This window comes from Condylostylus longicornis, unplaced genomic scaffold, assembly GCF_029603195.1.
Source record: "Condylostylus longicornis isolate FDR11 unplaced genomic scaffold, ASM2960319v2 ptg000080l, whole genome shotgun sequence".
Classification (NCBI taxonomy): Eukaryota; Metazoa; Arthropoda; class Insecta; order Diptera; family Dolichopodidae; genus Condylostylus; species Condylostylus longicornis.
This window is the reverse complement of record NW_026578048.1, coordinates 4,201,720-4,229,576: the sequence shown is the minus strand read 5'-3', so window position 1 is coordinate 4,229,576 and position 27,857 is coordinate 4,201,720. Positions and strand designations below refer to the sequence as shown.

Below are 27,857 nucleotides of genomic sequence, written 5' to 3'. Positions count from 1 at the left end.
ATACTCATATATATATATATATATATATATATATATTTATAATATTACATAGATATAAATAAAATTAATTAATAGTTGTAATTTTTTGTAATTCTATGCTGCAATCTTTTTAATTTCTGAATTGAAAAATACCTAATTTAAGAATTGAACTTTTCACACCAATTTTATTGAACTAATTTCTAAGAATTCTCAACTATTACTAATAAGGTCACCATTAATTACTAATAATCATGAAATATTACTAATAAATTATTATTTTAATTGGATTTTATATAGTTTATTTTAAAAAAATCATACTAAAAAAATAACTATATGAAAAATCAAAGAAATCCCAATGCATTAAAGTAATTAATTGTACATATGCATATAATATATATACATATCTATGTGTATGCCAACAATACTTTAAACATAGAAGAAACGTGAATATTATGAAAATTATGGTATTATTTTTTTCCTAGGGTATATACATGACGTCTATATATACAATATCTATATAAATGTATACATATCTAATGTTAAGGAACTATAACAAATTTTATTTACACAGAATTAGAGAAAAATTATATATTAGGTACCAGAAAAGAATTTATGTAAAAGTTTTGTCTACATAGTATTTTAAATTCTTCGGATTTTGTCATTTTGTTTGTATATTCAATAACGCATGTTTTGGATTTATGGGTCATTGATTTTTTTATTAACATTTTATAGTATTGTAGGTTATAAGCAATATAATATTAAGAAGAATTTTTTGTTATGGTGATCTGATTAGGATGATATCTCGACTCTTCGGTTAAAAAAACGAGTACCGTAACCACTGCATTACTTACTACATTTTCTATTAAATTTAAAAGAAATATAATATTAATCCCTAAAGTATTTTTTTTATTTTATAACAGGAAAAGGTTTACTAAATTCCTCAATTGTTCAGTACATGAAATATACATATAGAAGTATATATGTGTGTGATTAATTATGTAGATAACTTATTGCACGTGATTACGCATAAGGAATATTTCCTATCAAATTTGGTACTTAATTTATTTTAATTGTAAGATAACAAACTGAAAGTTCGACAAGTAGGAGATCAATTAAGTAAAACGTATTTTTTAAGTAAAACAAAATTATTACTGATTAAATTATTATAAAAAAATTATCACATGCTCTCCTTAGTGTTATGGTTCTTTAAACCATCGCCCTTATTTTTGAAATTCAGTCAAAATTTATTTTGGTTTATTTTTTAATCAAATATTTTTTACGCCCTCTATTTCTTTTCAAGACGAAACTTTATAAGCAAATATATCAGCTTGAAGATTTGATTCTTTACCGGCATTTTTGTAGGCACTGTACCTACTTTTTCTTATGAGTTATTACGTTCCATTTTCGGTGACCTATATATTTGTTTGAAAACATGAGCTGTATCGATTCGTCCTCCACTCCAAAAGTATTAACAATACATAATGAATTGGCAATTAAATTTTTATCCCAGTAAATATTTTTTTAATATTAGATATTTATTATCAAATGCTAGTACATATTATGTACATTACATTAAGTATTTTTTTTTCAATTTCCCCTAAATTTATGCAAAATTTTATGTTAGTACGAGTTAACATTTAATTATTAAATCATTTTCATTATTTAGACATCATAATTTATGAAAAATAAACAATTTCGTCACGGTAGATCTTCAGTCTTATAAATGTGTGTAATAAATAAAATTTTTTAAATATATTTAGATTATGTTGTGCTATTTTTGACCATAAAATTATATAAAACAAGTGACCTGAAATCTTTGTGCAAAAAATAAGTAAAATTGTGACGATAGTAAATTGTGTATTATTTTTATATATAGATTTTATAATAATTATATACCTATGAAACAAGAAAAAAAGTATTTTAGTTACTTGAACAACAAAGGATAATTGAAATTGTATATAAAGCAATTGAGGTTACACGCATCAACTATAGTTAAAATGTAATTTAATCATAAATCAAAATAATGGTGATTAGAAACGTAATTAAAATGCTATGAAAGGATAAAAGTAAACACTGTATAAGAATTTTTTTTTAGAAATTTATAATAATATCTATATACATATAACATTAGAGTTAATTACATGTATGTATGTCTAGATTTGCAAAGACCATTCGTTTATGCGTGTAGAATAATATCGTAGGGAACTATACGTATAAAAGTTATCTATAAATAAAGTTTATCCTATTATATATGTTAAAAGAATATTTCTGAATAAAGCAGAATAAAGTAAATTTATTGCCATTCTTTAAATTCTTTTCTTATAAGGAAAAAAAATGAATTGAGTATACAAGAATTTATTGGTTATTTGAATAAATGTAAGTAATATTAACTTTTTTTTAAAATATGGTAATGAGATCATTTTATAGTTAGAATTCAAAGAAAAACTTGTATTGTGATATTATAAGCATTGTTATTCCTTATTTTACAGAAATATGTATAGGTATTCATAGTTTATTTTTATAAAATATACGATATAGTTTATCTGTTGTTTTAAAGAAGGTATATATTTGTATGTAGTTCAAAATTACACTTGTATGGCAACATTGTCAGGTTCACTATACTTAATTTAAGAATTTAAATTAAAATTTCTTTATTATTAACCTTCTTATTTAAATAATTTTTATTGTACAAATTATGGGAAAATTAATAAGGTTATTCATCTTGATTAAAATTAATTGAGTTTAAGATAACAAATTTTCTAAAAAAGTACAAATACCGGAAGATCAAATTAGGTTTTTAATTATGGAACTCCATATTTTAATGGAAATATCAAATATTTTTATAGATTATTATTAATTATACATACCAAAAAAAAATCGAAACATAATTAGAGAATAGTTTTGGAATGCTTTATATATAAATTACTTTTTCTTCTATATAATCTTTCAACATTTTATATTTAATATACACCTTATTTTCAATAAACTCAGCATAGTTTATATAAAATTACTTTCATTATATAAATAGTTAATATAGAATTCCGTAAATTTATTTAATATATGTACGTACGAATTAATAAATTAAAAAATTAAATTTTAAACATAATGTATTCTAAGCTTATATAAGATATTTTATTATACAAATTAATATCTTGTTGGGAACTTATTCAATGTTTCATATTATTTAATAATAAACTATATCAAAATGCCAGATGTTAAATTGAAAAATTAAGTTGTAAGAATTCAAATTCTATTATGAATTTTCTAATAATTTTAAGACAATCTCAATCATCTCTTTTTAAAATAATTCCGATCTAAAAGTTTACAAAAATACTTGAAAAATTTTGAAACCTTTTTTGATTTTGATAAAAATGGATAAATAGCAAAACTGTTTTTACAAAAAAAAAAAAAAAAAATAATTAAGTTTTTGTTTTAAAAATAAATTTTTTATGTACACTAAGTCCTCGAAATACGATATCTTTTAATACGACATTTCGAGTTACGACATGATATAAATTTGGACCATTTTAATTCGGCTTGCGACAATCTTCCTGATGCGACATTAAAAATTTAAAAAAAAATTATTTTTTTCACGAATTTTTCTGATTTTTGAATAAAAATCTGTATTGAATTTAGTTATAAGGCAAGTCTAAAACACATACATACTTCAATAATGAACTCTTTCTAGTTAAAAATTCTATAGTCATGAGTTTAAAAATACGAATCGAAATGCTGTACATATCAACCTAATCTAATTTTTTTTTATTTATTTTTGTTACAAAATTGAATTGTTTTTTTTTATTTATTATATTTTGCTGTTTTTTTTTTTTAACTTTGATACCTTTTTTTAAAAAACAGGTGAATTATATTATAAAATAGTTTTTCTAATTCACTTTTTGTTTCCGTACATTTTTTTTTTCCTCCCCAAACGACAATTCGAGTTACGACATAAATTTCTGAAACCAAAAATGTCGTATCTTGTGGACTTAGTTTATTTACCATAAGGACCAGAAAGTCTGGTATATATATTTACATAATATCATTTTTATAAGGTAAAAAACCCAATTATAATATTCTATATAAAGAGGGGTTTGTATTTCCAGTATATATATAATAAAATAAAATTTTTAATTAATTTTTAAAAATAAATTTTAATAAATTATTTAATATTTTTTTTTTAATTTTACGTATATTTTTTTGTAATTATGTTTATTAATTCCAATTAGCTTTCTACTATTAAGTATCTGCTACGAGTACAATGCCTTAAAAATAAAATACATATTCTCAATTTAAAATTATTAAAAAATATTTTATAAAAATTTATTAATACCTTTTATTGATAATTTAATTTTTAATTGAAAAAAACGATTTACATAATGTCTCTGTCTATTTAAGAAAATTGTTTTTCTATTAGTATTCCAATAATTTGGATTTAATTGCTATGTAATGGGTATTTTTAATAATTTTTCATGTGAAATTTATTATTATTTTAATTTTTAAAAGCTTCACAATTCAAAATTAGAAAATTTTTGATTTTATTTTTTGTTATTGAATTTACAATTAAAAATTCTGTTAATAAAAATTTTATTTTAATTGTTTAAATAGAAAACAAACTGTTGCCAAATATTCTCTTTTTTGTTTTTTAATTATTCAATCTTATTTTCACGTATAATATTTTCAAATTTTTTCTTTTTTAATTAAATTAAAATATTTTTTTGATTACACTTTTCATTTAAAATTTTAACTAAATTAAATTTTTTTTTTGCAACTATATATATTTGAATCACGAAATTTCTTTTAATCCAAAAATTCAGAAATTTCTTTAATCCAAAAAAATGCACGGCACGGATAAAGTATCTTCAAATGTATGCAAAAATCCCTTTACCACATTAATAGTTTAGGTATAGAAAATAAAAAAAATTTTTTTTTTATTTTTTAGATCCGTTCATGACCAGTTATTTTCACGTGCTCGAATCAGACTGATTTAAAATTTTATGCATTTCGACTATTTGTAAACATTTAAAACTCATAATATACAAACACACAATTGTTATCTACATTGTATATACATAAATTTTTCTTTTTATTTGGGGGCTAACAGAATTCAAGTTCAAATTTTAACGTTATTTTTATTATGACTATATTATAATTTCAACAATAACTTTTCTTAATACAAAAAATTTTTTTTGTTTTTTGTAAATAAAAGCTTGTTGTAATAATCCGGATAATAACAACGATAATAATACACCAACAACAATAATGAATTTATTTCTATATTAATTTTAAATTTGTTAAAGATTTCTTTATTTTTCTCCAGTAAGAGAAAAGCTTAGTCAGAACAAAATTATATGCTTTATTCTTTTTTTCTTTGAATGTCCCTCAGGACAGGAATAAGGTTCTGAAAATTTTATTTTTAACTCTTATATTTCTTATATCTTTAAGCCTTAATTTTTAAGGCTTAAAGATATAAGAAATATTTTTGCAGGAGCATTATAAAACGAATTTTAATATTTAAATTATGTTGGTTGGGCATAGTATTTGTGTATAATTAATATACATATGAACATACACAAATGTATGTACATACATACATATATAAATTATATAAAAATTTTTATATTTTTAAGATTTAGAAATTATAAAGAATTTAGAATTGTAGTATACATTATGTAGATAAGGAAATATAATTTTAATAACGGACTTTCCAGGTTTTTTTAATACATACATTCAATATTTTTATAATTCCTATACATATATATGTATATGCAATGCCAATAAATATATATTATTATTTCTTCTATTTATATTTTATGTATCTTGTAACCATAATATTATGTATATGCAAATATATGACCCGGTATTCTAAAGTGCTACTTGTTGCTTCATTTTCATTCTAAAAACACAATTTCTACAATTTTGTAAAAAGAAAGGTATGTATGTATATCTACGTCTAGTATTGTATTGTATAGTTATTATTATCAAAGAGTTTAATTTTTTTTTGTAATATTAGGGGAATATTATTATTTAATGCGCATGTCAAAAGCTTCTTACAGTTATTATTGATGAATTGTTGAAAACTGTAATATTAAGTGTAATCTATTGATGAGTTTTATTGTTGAATGAAATTATATTTTGTATTCCAGTTTGAATAAGAAAGGAAGATGGTAATAATTAAAATAAATAACAAATAATGTAAACAGAAATTTTGAGTGTAGAATTAATAATTTAAAATCAATTTATTCAAAATAAAACCTAAATTACATACATATTGTTAAATATATTCAAATTGTAATTAAACGAAGGAATTTTATAACTAAACGAAATAACGAAAACATATCATAGTATTTCAAAGAGTATATCAAAGAGTATAGTATTTCAAAAATCCTTTGGGAATAGGCACTAGCATAAATTATTAATGAAAGTTCAAATTTATTATTAGTGCAAGAGCACGTTTATTTTTAAATAATTTTTATTTATCAATAAATTTTAATTATAAATATTTTCTTAAATTGATTAAAATTAATATTTCTTTATTAGTTATACCTCAATTCTAATTCTAACAGTAAAAGACAACTCTATATACTCTCTATGAATAATTATTTTTGCAAAACTAAAAATTGTATACTTGCCTAAGCCCTTATTCGGGATTCAGTTGATATTGGTTCTTTTATTAATTATATTGACAATTATACAATAAATACTATATTGAATATAAAATTATATTGATCTAATTAATTTATAAAATATTTTCAAACTCATTTTATAAATCAATTTATAAATGATTTCAAACTCATTGAAGAAAAATAAAGAATAAGAATAAAGGCAAAAGACAATATTAAAGATTTATCTATTTTAAATTACAGTTTTGTGAAGGCAAAATAATAAATAATGTGAATGCTAAAAATACACCTCACGCGTTAAAAAAAAGGTGTCTACCTTATTATTTATTAAAGTGATAATTTTCTCACTTAATTTTTATTGCATATATATATTCTCCATATATATAGAGAGAATTAATTAATTTTTTATTATATAACAACACCTAATTTAATAATAAAAAATTTTGCATATTTATAGTTAAATTTTTTATTTTTCTTTAAAAAAAATATATATCTATCCGTATATATTTAAATTACCTTTGATTTTTTTTTTTGGAATTAAGAAAATTATATTAATTAAATGTTGAAAAATCGAAAATTTACTGTTTAAATTGGAATTATCTAGTAAAATTTAGTTTTAAAAAAATATTCAATTGATTCAATTTGATTTTACTGGACATAAATCAATTATTAAATTTTTACAAATTCGCTACATAGGTACATTCATACAAACATACATAGTCATTTGTGAATTTTGCAAAACTTTATTTATTTTTAGAATCGATTAGAATAATGCTTTAAGAACTTTAACTATACTTATAACTTAAAATTAAAAAAAAAGATAATTAATTAAACTTTTCTTTGTTATTATATAATTGGTATCCTTTCTTTGTATATAGTATAATACAAAGAAAGGATACTAATAAGATAATGCAAATATGTAATCGTAATACATACTTAATATATTTATGATCTATATAATATATGGAGTAAATAATTTAATATTATTTATTACAAAAAATTTGTAAATAACAACTTCTTATATTATATTTTGCATTATTTAAATTTTCTTCTTTATATTATGTATGTTATCTCTTACTACTTTCCCATTTAGGCACTTTAGGAATGAAATCAGTATATATAATTTATATATATATATATATATATATATATTATGAATGAAGTGTATATTCTTGGGTATTTAATAAATGCACACATACATATATTTTAAACGTTGTTTACATTATTTGATATCAGTTTAATATCTTATTTGTAATATCAATAAGAAGTATAATTCATTAATCCTGTTTTTATCATTAAAATATACCGATATGTAGATAAAAAAACATTTAATATAAATATGGTTATTATACATAAATTCATTAGCATTTATATTTTTCATTAGTAAAGTTAAAATATATAAAACTATTATATGACAAAATGAAATTATTGCAGAAATTTATATTTAAAATAATAATTTTATTTTTAATTATTATTGGAATTACTGAAGGAAAATATTCTAAATTTGTTACTTTTGCTAAAAATATAAGTATATATATATAAATAAATATATATAATTATGTATATATATATATAGTTTTCATTTAATTTATTAAAAATATAAATGTACTTGAATATATTGTGTATATTATTCAATTGATATCTTATATCAATAATTTTAATAATTTTATTATATTGTTTTCATTTATAGGAAATGTGAACACAGATTTAAAAAATTTCTTAGAAGATATAAGAAATCGAATGTGCCATCCTATATCAAAATTAAAATTACCACCATTGGATACTTTTACAATTGAAAATTATCAACATAATTTAACTGGCGGCGAATTAGGAAAGTAAGTGCTGCATATATGTATTATGTTTGTACTTAATAAGATTTTAAGAGGAAATTAACTTAAAAATTTTTTTAATTCTTTTTTACAGTTTGGACTTTTTAGCAAAAAAGATTGAAGCTGTTGGTCTATCAGATTTTATTGTTAAAGATTTACATTTATATTTTCTAAATCCAAGTATTGTAATTGATATCTATGTTCCAAAAGAAATAATTAATATTGATTACAAATTGAATGGTACAATAGCTGAACTCTTTCAAATAAATGCAGAAAGTGATATGAAGTAATAATAATAATATAGCTATGTTTATATAAGATTAGAAGATTAATATTATATATTAAATTATTAGAAGATTGATATTATATCAATATAAAAAATATAAATTCAAAATGTAAATTAAATAATTAAAAAAAAAACTTTCTTCTAATCTTATAACATTATACATATATATAGCGTATATTAATGATAAAAAATTAATAATAAATTGAATATTATGTATAGTTTTAAATTTGAAAAAATTGGATTTCGTTTTGAGGCAAAAATTTTAGTTGCAAAAAATTTAAGAATTTCAGTTCAAAAATTAGAGGTAAGATACATTTTGATTTTTCTTAAATAATAAACAAAAACTTATTTTTTTGTTTTTTTTTAAATGCATAATGATTGAATTAAGTTTTTGTTAGATTGTAGCATTTTGTTTTACGACTATTAGAAAAAACACAAGATTTAAACCTGTGGTTTTTATGAAAATTCAGTTTCAGTATGTAAATGTGCCTAAGTTGAAGTGTGGTGTAAAGTTCTAAAAATGTGAAATAAAACCAGAATTTGCTTAAAAGATCTTGTTAAATAAAAGAGGAGAAGAAAAAATTTCTTTTAATTTGAGAAACAAATTTTAATTTTGCTCCGTTCGCAACATAGACTATCAAAGCTGGTTTTCCACTATTGAGGTAAACCAATTTTGAATACAGGAAAATTAGGCTTTATCAGATAAAGTGCCTATGTTGCGAACGGAGCAAATTTAAAGTTTTTTTTCTCTATTATTAACATAAGCAAAAATAAAGTGTTTTTCGAATTAAAGAAATTTTTTCTTCTTTTAAACATATTAAATGATGTTTTCGAAAATACTTTAATAACAAAACTTAATTGTATTGTAACACAAAAATTTTAGAAAATTCAACTTAAATCATTTTAGAAAAGGGTTAATTTTGAAAATTTCTAAAATAAATAAATTTTAAAAGATAAATTAAATAAAACAATAGAACTTAAATTTCAATTTCATTAAAAAACAAAAAATATACGTGAATATTATTCACTTTTCCTTATCCGTTTTCTAATTTATCTAAATACTTAATTCGTATTCGAATAATTTAAAAATAAATAATACATTTTTTTTATTATTTTTTCATTTTATTACCCATTTTATAAACGTTGTTAGAAATTGTTTTGTTCAAAATCTATAAAAATTATTTACAGTCTATTAACTTTATTTATATATACACATAGATAATATTTTTTTACATAATAAAAATATTTATAAAATTTTAAAATTTTAATTAATTTTCTTTTTACAATTCAAGCCATATATTAATAAATTTGATTTACGCATCAATAATTTATTTCCCGATGAAGAAGTTAATGATTTTATTAATCAAATGATAAAGGATTTAGCACCTGAAATTATTATTGATTACTGGAAAGCTAAAAAACCTGAATTAATTTTGTATATTGAAAAGGTAAAAATTCATTTTAGAGAATATCAATAAAATTAAATAATACAATATACTTTAATATATTTACAATATTATTGTATATTTCTTTATTTCATTTTATTATTTATATTATTTCTTTTTATTATTATTATTTTGTAAATTTATTTATTTTATATTTTAAGGTTGTTGCCGATTTATTAAAAGGTTATTCCATATTGGATATTTCAAGATTAATAAAAAATTTAAAGAAATTTTTTGATGAAAATGATCCTGAACCAAATTGTAAATCAAAAAGGCTCTAATATATATAATATATAAAAATAACAATTATAAAATCATTAATTTTTTAATTAAATATTATCAGACATTTATTAAAGTTTATTTCAAAAAAAAAAAAACGTAAAACCTTTATCAAAATCTTAATTAAAATTTAGATGAAATTTTTATTTAAAAAGTAGAAACATGTATGTATGTCCTATATCAAATACATATCGTCGGTTGAGTTCTATTTTGATCCATAAGTTCCACAATACTTAAGACCACTCTTGTAGGTTTTCGAGGATAATCTTTCATTATAATATGTAATCAGTTTTATGCTATCTCATTTAGTTTCATAGATACGTAGATATCGTTTTGATCCACCTTCACTTATAATTCGATTTGGGACGCTTTTTCAAATAGATCAAAATAGAACTCAACCGACGATATAATAATAATTGCTTAATAAAATTATTTTGTTTAGATGTTCAAATTTTGAATATGTGAGTTGAATGAATTTATATAAATTTTTATATTTTTTTTTTTTTCATTTATCTACGTTAAGATTTAGTACGCATCGTCGCATCATAGAGTCCCACACTACATATTATTAATTTTGTTTTTGATATAGAGGTACATACATTAAAGCTTTTATATACATACAAGTCTACTTATCTATACATTATTAAAGTTAGCATATTAAAATTTTTTAATTTTAATTTAATTAAAAATGAAATTTAATAAAACTTATATTCAAAGTTATTAAATATGTTATAAATAGTACATATAGGATTTTACGAATTTCAAGTCAAAGTTTAAAATTATGTATTGCCATAAATTAAAGATGAATAATATCAAATATAATCATAAAATAATTAAATCATAATTTTCATTTATTCAATAACCAAAATGAAAATAATTCAAATTTTATTTTTGATTAAGTGACTAAAGTTCTTTTTTTATAACATTAAGTTAATAAAGGCTATTAAAAATTCAATAAATTTATTGATAATAAAAATATGATATAAACTATAATATTGTTATGTAGAATATTTTTAAAGTTGAGAACCAATAACAAATTATATTACCTTTTTTTTTAATAAATAAGGTATTGGTGTCTTAAAATTCTCTACAAAATATCCTAGCCTTAATAAACAGCCTGTTTTGGAATCAAATTAGATTTTAAGATAAAATTTTTTTTCAGAATGAAACAGATCCAATTTCTTTATAAAAATTATACTTTCAAAAATTTAATTAATGAGTTTTAAATAATCTTTTGGCTAATTTCCCAGCTGACTTCAAATAATCTAATTAATGTTTTTTTTTCTTAATAAGATGTACGTTAACTCTTTCAAATAGTTTGATTTTGGTTTTCGCTAAAAATTTTTCTTATCTAAAAAAATAAAAATTTATATTACTTTTAAATATGTACTTTGAAAATATCACTAAAGTTTATTTAATAAAAATTTAATTACAATTTCCATTCGCTAAAATATTTACTATGCAAGCTTAAACTTATGCAAGTAGGGTACAGATTTATTTAAATATACAGTAGAATACTTTTCCAATTGACCATAAATGTTGTAAATAGCAATAAATTATATTAAAAACTGCAATGAGAATAATTTATATTAATATAGAGACGAAAAAAGAACATTCGTATAGAAAAAAAAGTGTGAGCAAAGTATTTGTGTTTATTGAGTCTAGAACTAAAGATAACTAAAGTTGGGAGTAAATTATTAATGACGAAATTTAATTTTAATATATCAAATTATTACTTATTTTTTTCACATACTATTAATCTTTTACTTTTAAATTAAGATAAGATAATATATATATAATCTTTAATTAATCAATTCCTAATATGCTTAATATAATTATATTGTATTTAATTTTTTTTTATCAAATTATTTGTAATTTTAATTTAATCTTAAATTTCAAACTTTTATCTTTCTATTTTTTGATTACTATTACCATCTTACCTATATTAAAAAGCATTGAATATTAAAAATATTGCTTAATCATAATTAAATCGTGCTCGGTGTTATAACACAGTATAAATTTATTAACTAAATATAATTTTTAAAAATTGTTATTAAAAATTTAAAAATATTGATTTATAAATTATAAAAACTAGTTAACATAATAAAATGAATATACTTTTTATAATATTATTTTTAACAATTGGATTTAATGAAAGTAATGGAAAACACATAGTTCCTGACATATTTCCACTTGATATGGCTCCAAAAGGACCATTGGAAGATAAATTTTTAAATATGATTAAAGAATTTACAGATCGTATGTGTCACGAAATAACAAGATTAAATATTCCACGATTGGATCCATTTAATTTGGAGTTTTTTGATATTGATTTCATACCAAAGTAATTAAGGAATTGTATAGCCATAATATAGTTATCCATATATATATATATATAAATAAATTCAAAATATACATATATATATATATATATATATATATATATATATATATATATATGTATATTTTGAATTTAAATAATCTTCCATTTCCATGTTTTCGATAACGTGTCACAATTAAGAGATTAATATTATTATTTAAAAGTTTTATAATTTTAAGAATAAAATCAAAAATGAAATTGAGATGCGTATTAGAAATATGGGTCAACATTAAAGTATCTCATTTAAGTTGTCAATAATTGTGATACACACCAATTTTAAAATTTAAAACAGTTACAACATCTTATCAATTTCAATATTTTTCAATTAATATTTAATTTTCAATCAAAACTTATAAGTTCAAAAGTAAATATTTTGAGAATTTTTGAATTTAGTATTCGAATTTAAAATAAAATATAATTCAGTACCTATTGTTTATTCAGTTTTGTGTACCAATATAAAAAAATTTTGGATAATTTTAATTCTAAATTTTTATTATTTTTGACTGTACTAAAAAATCTGTTTACATTTCTGTTAAATTTTTGTAGCTTTGAAATAAAACTAGAAGATATAGAAGTTAGTCGTCTGTCATATTTAGAAATTCCGAAATTAAAAATTAATATGGCATTTCAAAAAATTGATGCAAAAATTCAACTTGATAATTTACAATTAATGAGTAACTACAAACTAAAAGGAAAAATACCTGGTTTAATGGATATTGATGGTGAAGGAAAACTAAGGTACCTAAACGAAAATTTCAAATATTGCATAAATTCTAATTTATATAATAGAATATTAATGTATAATTTGCATTACTTTTTATATAAAGTGTTGATATAGGAGTTACCATTGAAGTTTTAGTCCAATTAAAAACATCTATAGACAAAAAATTGTCAATAAAAATTCTAAAATTAGAGGTAAGAAAACATGAATTTCAATTTAAAATAGCTAATTTGTGCATTTTTAAATTTAAAATTGATTTCGTAAACTTGTTTTTATTTAAACGTAAATTTAGTTTAATTAAACATATTACATCTCTCATCATTTTATAATTTAAGTAAAAAACTAATTTGGGTTTTATTTTGTTATTGAATTAATTATGTAAAACGTAACTAGCTTTGATATTTCTTTTGCAGCCAAAATTGATTGTTAATAAATTTAGAATAACAGGCTTGTTTGAAGACGAAGAATTGAATCAATTTTTTGAAGACATGATACAAGATTTGGCCTCTGAAATATTTGATGATTTTTGGACTGAAAACGAACAAATGATAATTGAATTGTTGGAACCGGTAATCGAACTATTACAAGTAAATTTTTTTCTTATTTACAATTTTTCTTTTTTCTTTTTATAGTTCTTAAGTGCACCTTTTGATGATTTAACACCAATGGAACTACTGGCTTTGCTTACATCAGGAGAACCTATCTTTAATGAAACTGATCCACCACCAAACTGTAAAGAATCATCAGTATTCTTAGAGAACATTCAGAAAGTTAGAAAAGTATAAATTCAAATCAAAAACTTTGCAAAATAATTTTATTTTATTCCGAAATTTTGTGTAATTATTTCAAAGAAATAAAGTTTTTTAAGTAGCCAAATATTTCTTTTGCCCTAAAACTATTTATTTTTTTTTATGCAAATTGGTTAGGTAAAATAAAATTATAACAAAACCGATCCTTAAAATTTGCTCTCTAATTTTTATATAATTATAGCGCAATTTAACTTTTTTTGAAGAATGGAAATAGAAGGGTTAATAGATTTTGCTAAGCAGAATGACGTCTTGAGATTCTAAATTAGGACTTAGATGAGATTTAGTTTTAACTAAATTCTTAATATAAAGCAAGTTCGATAAGTCCAAACTGCAACATCTGCAAAAATGACATGTTCGAAAGTCAGAGTTGTGCTTAAAATTCTAAAGGAGTTTTTGAACTTTTTACTACGTTTTCAGTTATAACTAAGTTTAAGTTTTAATTAATAACTTTTGCAAAAATATAAACTGGAAAACCATAATAGAAAATTGTTTCATACTACAAAATTAAAATATTCAGTTTCTGCAGATTTGTAAATATGCTTGAAAAGACTAATAAGATTTAATTTGGAAGTTGTAGTGAATGTTTGAATTATTGAAAACGAAGTGTGGGAACACTTTTAAAATCGAAATTCAATATTCTAAAATAAAAATAGCAAAAAACACACTTCGAACGTTAAAACAATTTAAATCCTTTTTCAGTGCGTTGACTTATCTCTAAAATTATTACTGTTCAAATTATTTGTACTATCAAGTAATTGTAATTATAATATTAATCTCTTACATATATTTCGCGATTTATTAATTTTAAGTAAAAAAAGACTTTTGGGAAAAAATAAATGAAAACAAAACATTGTTTGTACATTTATTTATACGTTTTTTTAAATAATGTTTTTATTTAAATTTACGTAATATATTATAAGTTCGTATTGAACATTTCGCACTTATATTTGGGATTGAGCTTGTTTTGGAGGTTCTTTTAAATGATCTGGCAATTCTTGAATTTCAACTTTTGTACATTTCATTCCTACACCTTCTGGCAAATTTCTTTGAATATATTCTAAGAACGTATCTAACGTTGATTCTGTTAGCTTATGAAAAGTCATATATCGATAATATGTTCTAATTTCGTATTGAACTCTATGTTTTTTATATATGTGAACAGATTTCAATAAAGTCAGACGATCATGGTTTGCTTTTCGTTGTGCCCAACTAAAATTTAAGTTTTTTTATTAAAAAATTTTTATAAGGAATTTACTTATCAATTTAACATACCAATTCCCAATTTCTATACCTAGATGCTCCGCTGCATTTGTGGCAAACCATGAATAACTTTTTAAAACAGCTGGATCAGCACTTTTAACCTCAATTTCTAAACGAGAAAATAATTTATCCTTCTCAGTTTCGTCTTTTTCTGGAATTGGAAAAAATTCCGATTTTTGAGGATTAACTTCATTTGAAAAATCTGTTTGGCTAATCGCATATTTTGATAAATTTCCTTGTGAAAGCAATCGTTGGGGTTTGAATTTTGCTAATAACTATAGGATGAAAATGATTCAAAAAAGGAAAATTAAGTATAATGAAATAAAAAATTATTTACCGAAAGCATTTTAACGGAATTGATAGTTTTGTGTGCTTGGTTATTGTTTACACTTTGCAATCCCTTTTTCTCTTCAATTATATTTTCTAATTTATAAGTACATACTTATTTAGTGTATTTTGTAAATAGCCTAGTTAATAGTTATACAATATAATATACAATTAATTATATGACATACCGAATTCAATCGTAAAAATGTCAAAATATGTTATAAAGAAAATATTACTTAAAATCGACTTGAGTTTGACATTAGATGACAGCAATAATTATATATGTATGTATTAATTTATCATTTTCAATCTTTCAATTCGAGTATATGCAGTGAAATCAAAACTTGATTTGACTTGATAGTTTCGTTTCAAGTGCTCGAAATCCACTTTTAGTCGGCTTATAAACGTGCAAGCTGCATAAAATGTAGTAATTGTGCTTGTTTACCATTTTCGTTGTGTTGTGGCATTAATGTCTTTATATCTAACAAGTCCCAATACTCAATTTTTTTTACGAAATATTACGAATTTTTGGCTTCGTTGCTGGTTTTTTCTTTAAATGCCACTGATCGTGTCATATTTTTTATTATTTTTTTCTTTTTTTTTACGTAAAAAAGAGTTTAACATTTTAAAAAATCTCAAGATATTATACACATTTTTTAAAAAGCTTCCCAATTCCCATTTAAATTCTATTGCACGAAAAAGAAAGAAAGGTAGGAGGAAAGAAAAAATGATAAAAAATTTCAAATTCATATTTCAGTATGGTTTCAAATGTTAATGAGGAAGGATGTATGATTTTTCATGCACATTTTGTATTTCCCAATAAGGTAAGTTGAGTAGTTTCGGCTAACAAAAATGTTAGTAGAAGTAATATAGTTTGATACATTTCAACAATTTGAATTATCTCATTTCGGTTATTTATACGTTACTTATAAAATTGTTTCAAATAATATTTTTTTTTTTTTTTTTTCCTTTGTTCACCTAGAAGGAGCTTTTTACTACGTATTTATTTTTTCTTTACTACGTATTTATATCAATATTTAATAATTATCTTTCATTAATTATATTTTCAACTTGACACCACAGTTACGTCCCATATCTTGAGTTAACTTACCCTATGAGAAAAAAAAAGCTGTTCACGTAAAAATAATGAAATGCTTTCAATAAAATATAAAACATTGAAGGCGAAGGTTGTGCTTGTTGTTTTTCCGCTGTTTCAAGAATTTTAAAATAATTCTGAATGAAATATATATTTCATTCAGAATTAATATATATATATATATATTAATATATTTTCTTGATTTTTCAAATATATTTTTAGAATTTTACCTGCTTTATATAAGTGTAATCGTTTACACTGTGTAAATTTATTTTAATATATTTTCTCAAAAAATAGCCACTTCGATTTAAAAAAACCCATATAAAATAAGGTCGTGTTTTCAAGTTTCTCTCTGAGCATTGGGACTTGTTGGATATAAAGACATTAGTGGCATAATATTTTACTGTATTAAAAAAGAAACTTAGATTAGACATAAGAAAAAATGTACGACTAACAGCAATATCTGAGTGTTAAGAGAGAGCAACAATTCGAATGTGACGAATTTACATTTCTTTTTATATAAGCTACATGAGCCCTTTAATAACATAATAAATACTTTTTTAATTTTTTGATTGAAAAAACTGATAATTTAGTTTAGTAAAGCTGATATTTAGTTTAATTAAAAGTATGACCTGGTGCATGTATTGTCAAAATCGAAATTTGAATAGATAAACTTTAAACATTAAAATGCACTATTTGTACAATAATTATTGACATTCTTGACAAATAAAATAGCTGTCAGCCGTGGTAACAGTATTTCTGTCAGCCGTGATATCAATCATTATATTACTAATGTCAAAGTTTTCTTGTATTTAATGTGATTGTAATTATATTAAGCATTTTAAAATATTTTTTTTTAAATTGAATAGAATGCATTAGTAATTGAGAGAATTTATTATAAAAACAAGGCTTATAATAATTGTAAAATAAGGAGTTATAAAGAGAAATATAATCTATGATATCAAGATTTTCTTATAGATTATTAAATTTTCGAGGTGTTTGACAATTTCAGATTGATTTAATCGATTTTTCCTTTCATTATGGTAAGAAGAAAATTTCAAGCATTCATAATTAAATTATAAATTAGAAATACAATTTATCTGTTTTTAAGGAGTTGTGAAAATATTGCTCAAATAGGGACTTTGGTAAATAATATAATGCCAGAAAATTTAGAACTACATCAACTTGAAGAGAATGTATCTCCGAATTCATCAAATAATTGGTTATCTAAAACTAAGTGTGCTTGTCCATACTTAGGTAAGTAAATAATAAAATTCGCTTTCATAACTTAAAAATCATTATTTTAAATATATAAACCAAATAAAGTTCACTTTTATTGTCCCAATTCAAATTTACTAAAAACATTTCTCTTCTTTTTTTTGTTTTTAAGGTATTATTTTAGCAACATTATCGTCGTTATTTTTCTCCCTATGTTCAGTGATTGTAAAAGGACTTGTTGATGTTAATCCTATGGAATTAGCATCTTTTAGGTACAAGGAAATCTACAATTTTATTATTTATAATAAAATTCTTAGAAAAAATTTAATTTTTGTAGATTCATAGGTGTACTCTTACCAGCCATACCAATTGTGATATATAAAGAGCATCCAGTATTTCCAGAAGGGAAACGAATCATATTAATTTTAAGATGTTTTATGGGCACGACCGGTTTAATGTTAAGTTTTTATGCTTTCCGTCATATGCCACTAGCTGACGCTAGCGTTATAATATTTTCTACACCAGTATTTGTTGCAATATTTGCTCGTCTATTTTTAAAAGAACCATGCGGTTTGTTTAATATTTTAACAATTATATTAACATTAGTTGGTGTTGTATTGATTACAAGACCGCCATTTATATTCGGAGACTTATCACCAACGGTATCAGATGAAATTTATTTGGACAAACAGCGCTTTGATGTATGGGGTCCGGTAGCAGCAATATCTTCAACTTTATTTGGTGCAAATGTTTATATATTATTAAGAGCATTGAAAAATTTACATTATTCGGTAATAATGACTAATTTTGGTGCTTTTGCATTAATATATACGATAATTGTATGTTGGTCAATTGGAGCTATATGCTGGCCAAAATGTGGGCTCGATAGATTTTTAGTTATTATATTAGCTGTTTTTAGTTTCTTGGGACAAATTTTATTAACTTTATCGTTACAAATTGAACAAGCTGGTCCTGTTGCTATAGCTAGATGTGCAGATATTGTATTTGCATTTATTTGGCAAGTTTTATTTTTTGATGAAAAACCAAATTCATATTCTGTTGTTGGAGCTTTGCTTGTAGTTAGTTCAGTTGCATTAACTGCGGTAAAAAAGTGGGCTATTTCATTGCCCCGAGATTCGATAACAAGAAAAAAATTAAAATTTTTACTAATGGAGTAAATAATCCAATAAATTTTTCTTACTAATATTAATTATGAATAATAATTTCGCATTAATAAGAAAAAACAATAGATGTAAACATTTTCAAAATTAGCTTTTAAATATGTTTTCAAATAAGCTTTATTTGTTGTAAATCATTGGTTTTAATTTATTATTAAATTTTCAATATCATATTAACAACTAATTTTATAACGAATTTCAAAATTTCGAAGTAAATTATAACAATTTTGAATTGAAAATTTTATTAAACATCAAAATTTTTCACAGGAAATGGATAATTTAAGAGAAAATATTTTTTCTTAATATGTAAGTAGGTGAAACATAATGTGCTTACTAAATATTACTTGACTTAAGTAGAGTATATGTTATTTTTATGAATCAAATCTAGTCAAATTTAAATACAATTTCCTATAAGATTAATTTATTTTAAAGTGTCATTTATTAAATTTTGACATAGTTATTTTTATTATAACAACTGCAAAACTTGCTTTGTCTGCCAAAAAGAAATGAATATTACTTTTTTTTTAGTGAAATTATGCTGCTTTGTTTTGTGTAAGAGCAAAAATATATACATAATAGATATTAAATGTAATATAATTCAAAATAGATTCTTAATTTCAATTAAAACCTAAATTAAGACTTTCGTAAAACAGTTTTTATCTTCAAATATCATTTGATCGTAAAAATGTATTAAATAAATGTAGATATAAAAATATTTTTTATTGTGTAATAAATTCATTATGCTTTGTTAAAAAATATCAAAGAATTTAAGGTAAGAAGGATTTTAGTTAATTTATCAGTATTTGAAAAATGTAGAATAAAAAACGAATATTGAAACTATTGATAAAATTATGTCAGTATTTAATAATTTAAATTATATATATATATATATATATATATAATTTGATAATTTTAAACTTAGTTAGTTGAATATTTATTTATTTATTTTATTTTAAGTTTTGATTATTTTACATTTTATTGTTGTTTGGGTTATTCTAAAACTACTTATCTACATAACCAAAATGTGAAATCATTAGGTACATCTAAAAAAATATAAAAGTGGAATTGTAAAATTAATTAAATTAAAATAAACTTTCTTTTTATTCGTAAAAAAGATATGTTTTATTTTTATGATAATTTTATATTAAATTTTTAGTCCAGTTTCGTATTAATTTCCAGAATATGTAATTTAAGAGTTAAAATTTTAAGCTTATTTTTCTTTTTCATTCTTTCACATTTTTCAGAGCGTGTTATTTTCTAGTTTCACTGATTTAATAAAGTTGCTAAATTAATTTTCTCTTGTAAGCCTGACAAAGTTATTCAAAGAAGACCTTTTTTTTTAGCTGGTTCTAAAATATAGAAGAAAATAAAACTATTTTCTTTTCGAATAATTTGAAATAAAAGTTCAAAGTTTTTCGTTAAAATATTTCGATTTTTATTTTTTAAATCTATCTACAATATGTAAATATCTAATTAAAAAGATAATTTAATACAATTTTATAACAAATATAACTTTATTTTTTTTTGTTTTTGAATAAATATAAAAGCCATTTTTTTTAAGTATTTTAAACAAAATAGGCATGCAATGATGCTTTTTCATATCGTCAAATTATTTATTAAAAATAGTTATAGTTTTTTCTCAAGTTAACAGGGGTTAAAATACCATAGTCTTATATAAAATTTATGCTAGCAAAAAAAATATTTCATTGAAAAATATAACTAGAATACTTGTAAAAAAATATTTAAGTTTAGCTAAATATAATACTATGAGTTTACATTAAATTCTTTAAGCAAATATAAAAATGAAAAATTAAAATAATGCATAAAATTAATTAAGAACTAAATTTGAGTTATTTTTTTTAAGATTTATGTTTACTTTTTTTTAAATCATCATGTTGTTTTAGTTTTGATTTTACATCTATATTTTCGTCGTTTGAAATTGAACTTTCACTATTAAATCGAACTGATGATATACGACTTTCACCTGAAAATAGTTTTAAACCATTGCTATCTAAGCTAGTAGATTTTTTTGAGCTACTGGATACACCAAGCAAAACAGGAGTTGATGTTTTTTGTTGTCTATCTGATGAACCTCCTGCAATAATTTCATTTTCATTTTTTGGAGAAGGTGTAGCAGAACCTAATAATGATCGTAAGAATAAACTAGCTAAAGAATCGTCTGTTAAAGATGTTGAATCGGTATTGCTACGTGTACGTTTTTGTAATTCTTGCGTTAAAAATTCACGAAGATTCAACGGTTTGCTGAATTTCTCATTTATAGTGGTATCTAAAGTATTGTCATTTTCAGCTTCAAACATCTACGAAAATATCGAAAATAGAAGAGAAATTTATATTAAAATATTATAATGTATATAATTAATATGTGTTAAATATAAAATATAATATATAAACGGACAAATTTACTTTATCATCATGTTTTCCCACGCGAGATTCTGCTGTTGTGTTTTTTAAGAATATTGGCATTGAAGTCCTTTCATTTTGCTTTTGAAAGATAAAACTGGAGGATGTGCTACTACTTAGCGCTTTACTCTGTCGTTGTTTTTTAAGCATTAAACTTGCCCATTCAAGGCCCATTTCTTCGAATTCTTTACCTATTTCACTGCTCGTATGTGAACTTGAAATTGTTTCTATACCAGAAATATCGTGTTTACTTTTAGTTTTGAGAAATGATTTTGGATCTTTATTTTCTTTAGAACTGCTACTACCGCCAGCAGTAGAAATTTTATTATCAAAAGAATGTTTAATGATATTTCGGCGCTTAAGTTCGGCCATAATATCTGGAAGGCTTTCGTAGGAATCCGATTTGGATATATTTGAGTGTTTGCCATTTTTATCGTGTTCATTTGTTGATAAGTTTTCAATTTTTTTATTCACTGTTTCTCCTGCTTTGGACTTTTTATCTTGTTCCAAATAATCTTTTAAAGTAGGAAATTTTTTTAAACACAATTCTTTTTCCTTGGACAATTCTTTGTCAGAGCTACTGAGATCAACTTCAGTTACTAATTGTGATGAGCTTATTTTCGATTGTGATTGATCAATTAGAGATTTGGAGTCTAAAAAATCAGTTGCTCCAATTTTCATGAAATATTCTTTTGGGGTCAAGAATTTTTTAAAAATTATTTGCTTAGAAACGTTTAGGGTACTATCATGATCAGTATTTGTTGTATTGCCAGAACGTTCTTGATTTTGAAAGCTAGCCATTGATGGAAACTTTTTAAAATTTATGTCTACATTTTGAGTGATTTCAAATAATTCTTCGTAAAGTTTTTTAACATAGGCACTTTTTTCCGGATCAAATTGTTCAATGTCCATATTATGTGCTTTAGCGTATTCTTCAAAGTTTGGATACTTTTGAAAATCAATATTAAAAGTGTCAATTGTATCACTGGCAATTGAGGTAATTTCTTGTTGTTTTTGTGGCTGAGATTCCTCTATAATTTTTTCTGGTACATAAGGCACAACTGAATCCTTAAGAGTTACATTTAAACGAGATGTAGCTGGAGTATCTATTTCTAAAATTGTTGATAATTCATGTGGAACATCTTCCACCAACTGTGGACTATAGCGTGATATTGAAGCTGGTGGTTTGTTCTTCCTAGCCGACTGTGGATCTACGGAAAGCTGTTTTGTAATTGAAACAGATGCCATATTAATCAATGTAGGCTTATTTATGAAAAATTGGTTAGGCTTTGGAATATCTTTTAGGAATGGTTCAAAATTTGTCTCATCAGTTTTTCCTTTAATATCAGGGCTTTCACGATTGTCTTGCGCAGTCAAAGGTCTTGAAAGGGAGATTCCACTATCTCTGCTGACACCGGTTAATTTATTTTTTTCAAGTTGAACCCTCTCAACGGAATCGTCTGGTTCTTTGTTGGGGGTTTCGGAAGTTGAATTTGTCGATGGTATAATATTCAAAATTTGTTTATTGTCAAGTAGTTTATTTGCATCTTGAGGCTTTGTTTCATCATTTTTCAACTTTTCTGATAGCTCAGCTTCGCTTTGTGGTTTTGATTTATGAATAATTTCTAAATATTCTGTTTCACTATTTGCACCACCATTTGATGACAAAGTTATTTCTAAAATTTTTTGTTTTTCCTTACGAACACGTTCAATCATTTCATTTAGTTCGGCAATCCGTTGAGTACAATTGTCTGTCATCTCTGTATATTTTTCTGCAAAAAAAAAAATTATCTTTTTTTGAAAATTTTTACAGAAAATAAATTATTTACCAAGCACTCTTTCTTCTGCACTAAATCCATCCGATTTTTGATCGGAAATTTTTTCTTGAATTTCGCCAGTTTTCTGCTTTCTTATTTTATTTTTCAAAATTGGCTTTGGAGATTCATAACTTTTAGTTTTACTTTTTTTAATGTGATGTTTTAGTGATTTTTTCCAAATGTCCTCGATCAAGCGCATGCTTTCTTCACTTTCTTCTGCTAATTTTTCATCTCTCTTCAAAGATTTTTCTATTTCACTAACAAAGGAGTAATTGTCTTCTATAAAATTTTGAATTCTATTTAAGCGTTCTTGTTGGTCATTATCTAATTCTAAATCAGATATATTATTTGCAGTATTTATAATTGAAGAACTTGGTGTTTGAACGTCGGAACTGCTTACTCCAAGCATTTGTATAGAATGTCTTGACATTCCCAGTAATCGTTGAATATATTGAACTAAACTAGGGTCGCACGATCTCTTTGTAACCGAGCTTTCCTTTTTCTCTACGCGTCGCTTATAGTCATTTTTTTTGTTAGATTCTTCGTTTTGCACTATTCGACTAGACACAATTTCAGAAACTTGTTCTAATGGTTGCGGTGTACGCTGAGTTTGTTTTGTAAGTATGCGTTTAGACTTTTCAAAAATTTTATTGTGGTTATAATTTTTAGCTAGTTGTTTTTGTTCATTCTTATCAATGAACTCACCTAATTCAGTGCGCATTGTTTCAGGAGGACTTTTGTAAACTGTGGAACTAGTATATTCTGAATTATCAACTTTTTTTATCGGAGTGCTAATTTTTTGAAAATTAGGCTTTTTTATAAACGGTTTTGTCTTCTGAATCAAACTAGATTTTTTTCTATAAGGGGTTTTTTGTTTTGCCTCTTTTACTTTTATTACAATTTCCATTGGTTTGTCGACTTTTATAAATTTTTTTTCGATATATGTAGAAGATTCATCTTGAGTATCCACACTTTTACTAGAAAACTCTACACTGGTCTCACTTGGAATATATTGAACTTTCATAGAATCTTCATGTTGTTTTTTGTTTTTGGATTCCTGATTTGATTTCATATGTCGTTCAGAATTCTCAGTTTCGTTTTTTGCCTTTTTCATTTCGTAGAATTGTCGTAATTTCATTTCTAAAATACTTTCCCGTTTTTTAAGTTCTTTTTCTCTTTTTTCTATGTCCTTTTTCTCTGAATTTTGGACAATTATTTTCTCTCTTTCATGGCGTACATCAGTGATCGAGTCAAACATAGTTTGAATGTTTTTGTTTGCGGTAGATTTTTCACTCTTTTCCAATTCTTTCATAAGATTAGCTTTTAAATTTTCAAGTTTACTTAAAAGTTGTTTAAGTTTTCTAGTTTTTTCATCATTAGCGCAGTTTTTTATATCTTTATTTATTTGTTGTGTTTGGTTTTCTACGTAATTAAGAAGAATCGAACAACAGCTATCTGACGAATTAAGAGTTCCGGAATCATCTTCCATGTAGGCTAAATTAATTCCTGTATATAAGTTATTTTCCTGCATTTGGGAAGCTTTTGGCTTAGTATTTTGGACATCCGGCAGTGTTATGGTAATCGGACGTTTTATAACGTTTTCAATACTTGAATTTATTTTATTAATTCTTTCGTTTTCCAACAATTTTAGGCGAACTTCAGTCATATTTTCCTGAAATTGAATTTATTTAGTTAAAGTTTGAAGTATTTCAAATTTATACTTACGTCAGTATAAGACTTGGGTAGTTGCTTATCTTTTGTTAAAGCATCTAACTTTGCTTCCAGCATTTCATAATCGCGACGTATCCTTTCGCGTTCCAAAGCTTTCTGACCTCTTTCTTCAGTTTTTTTTCTAAAATAATGAGACTCGTTTATTAAGATATTTTAATAAAATTCAGTTAAAGCAACCGCATTGTTTCTAATTCTTTTTCCCTCGATTTTTGTAGTTGTCTCTCTATATCCGCATTTTCAGTAGCGCTTGTTTCTTGCGATACTTTTTCAGCTACTACTGTAGTAATTCTAGTTGGATTTATAACTTTCTTAAATCTGTTGTTATAATCGTATGACGTAGGTTTAGTTAGATGAACTTTAGATGGCAAAGTTTCAGATTCTTCTACATTTTTTGACAGTTTAGCTGTATCTAAAGATATAGGTGCCTTTTTCGAAAACTCTTTATTTTTAACCACATGCATGTTCACAGGCTTTTCAGTGTTGTTTTCGATAGAAGCAGAATCATTTTGTTGGCATTCTCGTACAGTTTTAAAATTGTTTGTTAAATTTGTATTTGTGGTAACAGCTGTATTCGAACTACTTTGATTCGTTGTTTGTTCTGAAAAATAATTTTTTCCTCGACGTAGGTTTAATGTCATCTTATTATGGGAATGCAAGTTACTTTTTTCTTGAAATAAATTCATATTTCCTTGAGCTAATGTATTTTTATCTGCAATTTCTCCAGAAAAACCATTGTTTTCAGCATGAATACTATGAGTTTTTTGGTTTTTATTTAAAAGGTCCGATATTTGGGTAAATTTTGTCCTTGAGGATTTTATAATTGGTTCAGTAGCTGCAGGATAAACATTTAATTTTCGACTTAATGAAGGTTGTTTTTTTTCTCTTGAATACACTCGAGTAAAGTGTTGATTCGTCTTATTATGTATATCCTGTGTTTCTAAAGAACTTGAAGAAGAATCAAGAGACGTATCAGAAGAACTTATTGACATCATCACAGATGGAATTTCCTTGAAAGCCTGAGGGATTTCTTTCGTTTTGTTTTCTTTGAAAGACGCATAGGATCCAATTATAGGTCTATCTGACCTAGAGAACAAGGAATGTTTTATTTCTTCGCTACGATATTTCGAAATAGAATCTAATTGTGCATGATTTGGCATTGGGATGGCTCTAGAATAATTGTGTTTTAAGTCTTTAATTTTACTTTCTCGTCTAATATCATTTTTCATAGATGGTTCTAAAGGCTTTTCATTTGATGACGCACTACATTCTACTGAACCTTCTTCTATAACTCTAGGAAGTTGTCGGTCAAAATTCATGTTTGAAAAATTTTCTTTGTTATCGTAGATACAAGTTGGCTTCATTTTTTCTCTACATTTTGTAGTTTTTGCATTTCTGGTAGCTGGAATCAAATCTATCGATTCCTCACGAATTAGCTGGTGAATTTTCGGTTGAGAATTATCTATTTTTGCGGCTCTGTGTGCTTCACCGATATTAGGAACAGTGTTGTTCAATTGTTCTTTCAAATGACGTTTCCAGTTTTTTAGTTCTTCTTGTTTTTTTTGTTCAATTATTTTTATTTGCTTTTGCTTTTCATTTTCCACCTTTTTTCTTACATGTGATGCAAGTTCTTTAGATTTTTGTCGGACCTGTAATGTAATATACTTTGTATCAAGATTGCAAAAATAATTAATGATCTAACTTGTTCCAATCTCAGTTTTTTTCTTTCTTCTAAAACTTTCTTCCTATTACCCTCTGGATCTAGGATTATAGCATTTCTCGTGGAACGTTTAATAGGGCTTCCATGTACAGTGATATTAATAGACATTACTCAAATTTCAAAAAATAAAAAATGTTGAAAATATTTAAAAAAAATAAAAATTATATGTGAACACTTAAATCAACGAAAAATCATAGAATAAACAAAACATTTTAATTTTTAAAATCAAAAAATTTGACAAATGTTACTAATCGATTCTTTCAAAAAGGGGTGTAACATGAGAAGCATTATATCGAATACTATCCATCCTTTGAAGATTTGTGTACGAAACGAAATGAATATGGATCAATAATTTTAAAAATTTAATATTCCGTTAAAGAAAAATTATAATTTTTCGATTTTTGCAATTCGACAAAATTGATCAACGTGTTGTTATGTGTATAGTTAGCAGAGATGCGACAGACGATATTTTACTTAAGAGGTATTGCTTACATTTTGAACTCTAAGGATACAATCTAACATCAAAACTTGAATCACTAATCCAAAGTAAAAAAAAATTCTCTTATTTGTTTTATTAAATTATTGTACATATTTCAGCTTAAGTTATAAAGTCCATATTGAAATTGTATATTTTAAGAAGATTATTGCTACTTAATAATAACTCAATAAACAAGATAATTGTTAATGGCAAATATGCCACAAACATGTTATATTTTTCCAATACAAATTTTGATAATTTGACTT

The 27,857-nt window shown here is 23.5% G+C and overlaps 5 protein-coding genes across 6 annotated transcripts; 3 read left to right on the top strand and 2 right to left on the bottom strand.

Moving 5' to 3' along the window:
- Positions 1–7,993: 7,993 nt before the first annotated feature.
- LOC129613057 (uncharacterized) lies at positions 7,994–11,366 on the top strand. The gene is made up of 6 exons (XM_055526969.1): positions 7,994–8,127; positions 8,290–8,434; positions 8,523–8,714; positions 8,934–9,018; positions 10,007–10,162; positions 10,321–11,366. Exons 1-6 carry the CDS (start codon positions 8,019–8,021, stop codon positions 10,438–10,440), a joined length of 807 nt encoding a protein of 268 aa, XP_055382944.1. The 5' UTR covers positions 7,994–8,018; the 3' UTR covers positions 10,441–11,366.
- Positions 11,367–11,923: 557 nt separating this feature from the next.
- On the top strand, positions 11,924–14,423 carry LOC129613073 (uncharacterized). Its single transcript, XM_055526991.1, has 5 exons — positions 11,924–12,782; positions 13,365–13,556; positions 13,646–13,733; positions 13,953–14,108; positions 14,172–14,423. Exons 1-5 carry the CDS (start codon positions 12,547–12,549, stop codon positions 14,322–14,324), a joined length of 825 nt encoding a protein of 274 aa, XP_055382966.1. The 5' UTR covers positions 11,924–12,546; the 3' UTR covers positions 14,325–14,423.
- Positions 14,424–15,168: 745 nt separating this feature from the next.
- Positions 15,169–16,171, bottom strand: LOC129613060 (28S ribosomal protein S10, mitochondrial). The gene is made up of 3 exons (XM_055526972.1): positions 15,946–16,171; positions 15,621–15,883; positions 15,169–15,557 (listed from the first exon to the last, which is right to left on the bottom strand). Exons 1-3 carry the CDS (start codon positions 15,952–15,954, stop codon positions 15,290–15,292), a joined length of 540 nt encoding a protein of 179 aa, XP_055382947.1. The 5' UTR covers positions 15,955–16,171; the 3' UTR covers positions 15,169–15,289.
- A 1,685-nt stretch (positions 16,172–17,856) lies between these two features.
- Positions 17,857–19,969, top strand: LOC129613047 (solute carrier family 35 member G1). Of its 2 annotated transcripts, none has more exons than XM_055526942.1 (4): positions 17,857–18,074; positions 18,146–18,288; positions 18,422–18,521; positions 18,587–19,969. In XM_055526942.1, exons 2-4 carry the CDS (start codon positions 18,189–18,191, stop codon positions 19,425–19,427), a joined length of 1,041 nt encoding a protein of 346 aa, XP_055382917.1. In that variant the 5' UTR covers positions 17,857–18,074; positions 18,146–18,188; the 3' UTR covers positions 19,428–19,969. The 2 variants fall into 2 exon arrangements, with proteins under 2 accessions (XP_055382917.1, XP_055382919.1); XM_055526944.1 differs by having other exon boundaries at positions 18,143–18,288.
- A 751-nt stretch (positions 19,970–20,720) lies between these two features.
- On the bottom strand, positions 20,721–27,299 carry LOC129613043 (uncharacterized). Its single transcript, XM_055526937.1, has 7 exons — positions 27,096–27,299; positions 25,574–27,042; positions 25,391–25,517; positions 23,678–25,337; positions 21,852–23,620; positions 21,304–21,745; positions 20,721–20,776 (listed from the first exon to the last, which is right to left on the bottom strand). The coding sequence occupies exons 1-7, from the start codon at positions 27,219–27,221 to the stop codon at positions 20,748–20,750; spliced, it is 5,622 nt and encodes a 1,873-aa protein (XP_055382912.1). The 5' UTR covers positions 27,222–27,299; the 3' UTR covers positions 20,721–20,747.
- Positions 27,300–27,857: the final 558 nt, after the last annotated feature.